General features: G+C 41.9%; 1 protein-coding gene across 1 annotated transcript; it reads right to left on the bottom strand.

Annotated features, from left to right (window-relative positions):
- Positions 1–74: 74 nt before the first annotated feature.
- On the bottom strand, positions 75–5,232 carry LOC108584036 (zinc finger protein 28-like). Its single transcript, XM_031661393.1, has 2 exons — positions 5,197–5,232; positions 75–2,950 (listed from the first exon to the last, which is right to left on the bottom strand). The coding sequence occupies exon 2, from the start codon at positions 2,931–2,933 to the stop codon at positions 936–938; it is 1,998 nt and encodes a 665-aa protein (XP_031517253.1). The 5' UTR covers positions 2,934–2,950; positions 5,197–5,232; the 3' UTR covers positions 75–935.
- Between the last annotated feature and the right edge of the window lie 983 nt (positions 5,233–6,215).

Genomic DNA, 6,215 nt, shown 5'->3' with positions numbered 1-6,215 from the left:
TTGCCACAATCATGACATTTATAAGGTTTCTCTCCAGCATGAGTTTGACAAAGAACTGCAAGATATGAACGATGTCTGAAAAATTTGCCACATTTATTACACTTGTAAGTTCTCTCTTCATTATGCATTCTCCAATGATTTGTAATGATTGTAGCATTACTGAAAACTTTGTGACAATCATTACATTAGTTAACTTTCTGTATACTATGGATTGCTTGATGGTGAATAAGTGGTGACTGCCCACTAAAGACTTTGCCACACTCATTGCACTTGTAAGGTTTCTCTCCAGTGTTAATTCTGGTATGCTTTGACAGGTGTGAATCACTCCCAAAAGCCTTGTTACAAACCTTACATTAGTATGGTTTTTCTCCAGTATGAATTATCCTTTCAAGCTGTGATTTGTGACTGAAAACTTTGTCACAGTCTTCACATTTTTAAGATTTCTCTGCAGTATGAACTCTATGATGACTTGCAAGGTGTGACTGTTGATTAAAAACCATGCCACACTCATTCCACTTGTAAGGTTTCTCTCCAGTATGAATTGTCTTTTGAATTACAAGGTGTGAATTTTGACCAAAGGTGTTGCCACATTCATTACACTTCTAAGGTTTCTCTCCAGTGTGAATTCTAGGATGTTTTGCCAGGTATGAATTATATGTGAAAATCTTGTCACAAACCTTACATTTGTATGGTTTCTCTTCAGTATGAATTTTCTTATGTGTTTCAAGGTTTGATTTGCGACTGAAAACTGTCACATTCTTCCCATCTGTAAAATTCTCTCCAGTATGAAGTCTACGATGACGTGCAAGGGTTGCTTTTTGATTAAAAACCTTGCCACATTCAATACACTTGTAAGGTTTCCCTCCAGTACGAATGGCTTTATGACCTACAAGGGTTGAATTGTGATGGAAGGTGTTGCCACTCTCATTACACTTTTAAGGTTTCTCTCCACTATGAAGTCTACGATGGTATACAAGGTTTGACATCTGACTGAAAGCCTTGCCGCACTCATTACACTTGTAAGGTTTCTCTCCAGTATGAACTCTCTGATGCTGTGCAAGGTGTGCTTGTTGATTAAAAACTTTGCCACATTCATTACACTTGTAAGGTTTCTCTCCACTATGAAGTCTATGATGGTATACAAGGGATGACATCTGACTGAAGGTCTTGCCACACTCATTACACTTGTAAGGTTTCTCTCCAGTATGAAGCCTACGATGGATTATAAGGGATGATGTCTGACGGAAGGTTTTGCCACACTCATTACACTTGTAAGGTTTCTCTCCAGTGTGAACTCTCTGATGTTGTGCCAGGTGTGAATCCCTCCGGAAAGCCTTGTCACAATCCTTACATTTGTATGGTTTCTCTCCAGTATGAATCCTCCTATGTCTTTCCAGGTGTGATTTGCGACTGAAAACTTTCTCACATTCTTCACATTTGTAAGGTTTCTCTGCAGTATGGAGTTTATGATGACATGCAAGGTTTGCTTTTGTACTAAAAACCTTGCCACATTCATTACATGTGTAAGGTTTCTCTCCAGTATGAACTCTCTGATGTTCTGTAATGCATGAATCACTCCGGAAAGCCTTGTCACAAACCTTACATTTGTATGGTTTCTCTCCAGTATGAATCCTCCTATGTCTTTCAAGGTGTGATTTGCACCTGAAAACTTTGTCACAGTCTTCACATTTATACGGTTTCTCTGCACTATGAAGTCTATGATGCCGTGCAAGAGTTGATTGTTGATTAAAAACCTTGCCACATTCATTACACTTGTAAGGTTTCTCTCCAGTGTGAATTATACTATGTTTTCCCAGGTATGAATTATATGCGAAAGCCTTGTCACAAACTTTACATTTGTATGGTTTCTCTCCAGTATGAATCCTCTTATGTCTTTCAAGGTGTGATTTGCGGCTGAAAACTTTGTCACATTCTTCACATTCAAAAGGTTTCTCTCCAGTATGAAGTCTACGATGGCGTGCAAGGGTTGATAGTCGATTAAAAACCTTGCCACATTCATCACACTTGTAAGGTTTCTCTCCAGTGTGAATTATAGTATGTTTTGCCAGGTATGAATTACACGTGAAAGCTTTGTCACAAACCTTACATTTGTATATTTTCTCTCCAGTATAAATTATCTCCTGTGCTTCAAGATGTGATTTGCGACTGAAAACTTTGTCACATTCTTCACATTTATAAGGGTTATCACCTGTATGAAGTGCCTTGTTAATGAAGAGGGATGAATTGTGACCAAAGGTCTTACCACACTCATTACACTTGTAAGGTTTCTCACCAATGTGACATCTACGATGGCATGCAAGATATCGCTTCTGATTAAAGACCTTCCCACATATATCACATTTACATTGTTTCCCTTCTAAGTGGATTATCTGATGTTTTTTTAAAAGTGAGCTACAATTAAAGGATTTGCCACTCTCTATATAATGGAAAGATTTTTCTCTCATGTGTACTTCCCATTTTTGTGTGAGTAATGAAGAATGGAGGGAATTATTTCCATACTTATTAGAAATGCGGGTTTTGGGCCTACAAGAAATTCTTTGGGATGTTGAAACTGAGGAAGCATCGTTGAAAGATTTCACAACTTGATTATCAATTTTCCCTTCAAGCTGAAATATGTGCAGTTCAGGCAGATGTGAATGGAAGCTTGATCCAAGCTGATCTTTAATAGGCTTGTTTCCAGCATGCCTTTGATCATGTCGGTCTGTATTAGCAGTCAACTCTTTGATTTCTGTCATGGGTGCTGCATGACCATTTGTTTCATCTTCTTTCCACTGCAACTCAAAGCCATGAATGTCTTTCTCAATTTTCTGGAAGCAAAACTCTCCAGTGTGATGACTTGCTTGTCTTTGCAATGTCCCGATCAGGATGACTTCTGTATTGCCTTGCCCTGTTGATGACAACATCTTCAACATGCATTTGGAAGAGATATCTACAAAATTTAAACACCAATAGGTTTCCAATTAAGTACAAATGGAAAATAATACTGAAATGTGTAAAAATGACACAAAAACAATACTTATTTTAAACTTCCCAAGCATGATCTTCAATGCTTATGAACACAAAAGCAGTAAGATTCTTTAATAAATAAAGGGCAATTACATGTACTTCAAATCATTTCTACAGAAGCCTATTCCCAATATCCTGACAAGACACTGACAGGGCACAAACATGTGTGAGTCTAAAGAAAGGAGTGTTTTTCCACTGTGACCCTAAAGTGTATCAGTTTGCAAAAAAACACATCACTGTCACATCAAAATATAAAAATATATATCTTCATATTTACAGCATATTTAGTGTATACAAATAAATGCTAAAGAATCACACAATATAGCATATTGGTAAATAATCCACAACATGCTGTTGTAAGGAGAACCAAAATCAATGGAAATTCTGTATTGTCAAACAATCATAGCACTGACAAGATAACAAAAGATTACAAAAATTAGCCAGGTATGGCGGCCTGCACCTGTACTCCCAGCTATTCCGAAGGCTGTGTCACAAGAATTGCATTAAAAGCCAAAAGGCAAAGGTTTCAGTGAGCCAATATTACACCACTACTCTCCAGCCCAGGTGACAAAATGAGCCTCCATCTCAACAAAAAAAAAAAAAAAAAAGAAAAGAAAAAAGAAAAAAGGCAGGGCATGGTGGCTCATGCCTGTAATCCCAGTACTTCCAGAGGCGGAGGCAGGCAGATCACCTCAGGTCAGGAGTTTGACCAGCCTGGTCAACGTGGAGAAACCCCGTCTGTACTAAAAATACAAAAACTAGCCAAGCGTGGTCGCAGGCGCCTGTAATTCCAGCTACTTGGGAGGCTGAGGCAGGATAATCGCTTCAACTTGGGAGCCAACGATTATGGTGAGTTGAGATCACACCACTGCACTCCACAGAGTGAGATTCCATCTCAAAAAAAAGAAAATGTTAATATGGTATTTTTCTGAATAACTGTTACAAAATTACCTATATCCATGTGGAACAGGCATGCTGGGACTTTTTTTCAATTTTATATATTTTTATTTTTTTCAGATAGAGTCTCGCTCTGTCACCCAGGGTGGAGTGCAATGGCATGATCTTGGCTTAATGCAACTTCCGCGCCGGGGTTCATATGAGTCTCTTGCCTTAGGTCCTGAGCACCTGGGATTACAGGCACATGCCACCATGCCTGGCTAATTTTTGCATTTTTTTTTTTTTGAGACGGAGTCTCGCTCTGCCGCCCAGGCTGGAGTGCAGTGGCGCGATCTCAGCTCACTGCAAGCTCCGCCTCCTGGGTTTACGCCATTCTCCTGCCTCAGCCTCCCGAGTAGCTGGGACTACAGGCGCCCGCCACCTCGCCCAGCTAGTTTTTTGTATTTTTTAGTAGAGACGGGGTTTCACCGTGTTAGCCAGGATGGTCTCGATCTCCTGACCTCGTGATCCGCCCGTCTCGGCCTCCCAAAGTGCTGGGATTACAGGCTTGAGCCACCGCGCCCGGCCAATTTTTGCATTTTTTAATAGAGATGGGGTTTCACCATGTTGGCTAGGCTGCAACCTCCACCTCCCAGGTTCAAGGGATTCTCCTGCCTCAACCTCCCAAGTAGCTGGGATTACAGGTGTGCACGCCACCATACACAGCTAATTTTTGCATTTTTAGTACAGACGGGGTTTCACCATATTGGCCAGGCTTGTCTCGAACTCCCGACCTCAAGTGATCAACCCATCGCAGCCTCCCAAAGTGCTGGGATTACAGGTGTGAGCCACTGCACCTGGCCCATTTTTGGCATTTAGTACATTCAATGTTTCAACATGTTGGCCAGACTGGTCTCAAACTCCTGACCTCAAGCGATCTACCTACCTTGGTCTCTGAAAGTGCTGGGATTAGAAAAGTGAGATACTGCAGCTGGCCAGTCTAAGCTATTTCTAACAGGATAGTGAAATGACAGAGACAGAAAAAAGAGCATCTCATCATTAACATCACTGAAGGTGACAAATCTAATTAAACAAAGCAAGTTAAGAGTCTGTACTGTAAAATTTGCAATACTTGAAGCCATCTACTAGCACTAACATGTTTTAAAAACCTTGAGACAGGTCAGGTGCAGAGGCTCACGCAGTCAGGAGATTGAGACCATCCTGGCTAACAAGCTGAAACTCCATCTCTACTAAAAAAAACACAAAAAACTAGCCTGGCGTGTTGGCACTCACCTGTAGTCCCAGCTACTTGGAAGGCTGAGGCAGGAGAATTGCTTGAACCTGGGAATTGGAGGTTGCAGTGAGCCAAGATGACACCACTGCACTTTAGCCTGGGTTACAGACCGAAACTCTGTCTCAAAGAAACAAACAAAAAAAAGAAATGAAAGAAGGCTAAAGAGTAACTCCAGGTCAGGTGCGGTGGCTCTCGCCTGTAATCCCAGCATGTTGGGAGGCCGAGGTGGGCAGATCACAAGGTCAGGAGATCGAGACCATCCTGGCTTACACGGTGAAATCCTGTCTCTACAAAAATACAAAAAATTAGCCGGGTGTGGTGGCAGGCACTTGTAGTTCCAGCTACTCGGGAGGCTGAGGCAGGTGTGAACCCAGGAGGTGGAGATTGCAGTGAGCCGAGAACGCACCATTACACTCCAGCCTGGGCAACGAGTGAGACTCCGTCCCAAAACAAACAAACAAACAAAAAAAAACAAGAGTAACTCCAACCCACAAGTCAGTAAGTAAAGTTTCAGGCTGGGTGTGGTGGTTCACACCAGTAATCCCAGCATTTTGGGAGGCTGAGGGGGACAGATCACGAGGTCAGGAGATCGAGACCATCCTGACCAGCCAACACGGTGAAACCCCATCTCTACTAAAAATACAAAAATTAGCTGGGTGTAGTGACGCACGCCTGTAGTCACAGCTACTCAAGAGGCTGAGGAAGGAGAATTGCTTGAACCCAGAAGGCAGAAGTTGCAGTGAGCTGAGATCACACCACTGTACTCCAGCCTGGGCGACAGAGTGAGACTCTGTCTCAATAATAATAATAATAATATAAATAAATAAATAAAGTTCTCCAGTAAATGTGAAAAAAAAAAGACAGATAGTCCAGGCGTGGTGGTTCATGCCTATAATCCCAGCACTCTGGGAGGACGGTGCCAGGCAGATCACCCGAGGTGGGGAGTTTGAGACCAGCCTGGGCAACAAAAAGAAACCGCAGGTCTCTAGCAATACGTAACTGAACGAAGTAATACCGG

Source organism: Papio anubis, unplaced genomic scaffold (assembly GCF_008728515.1).
Source record: "Papio anubis isolate 15944 unplaced genomic scaffold, Panubis1.0 scaffold1441, whole genome shotgun sequence".
Classification (NCBI taxonomy): Eukaryota; Metazoa; Chordata; class Mammalia; order Primates; family Cercopithecidae; genus Papio; species Papio anubis.
The sequence above is the reverse complement of the archived record's forward strand: the minus strand, read 5'-3'. Positions and strand labels throughout refer to the sequence as shown.

Bases quoted from the DNA above. Each gene is read 5' to 3' on its own strand.
- LOC108584036 (XM_031661393.1), bottom strand. From the start codon at position 2,933: ATGTTGAAGATGTTGTCATCAACAGGGCAAGGCAATACAGAAGTCATC.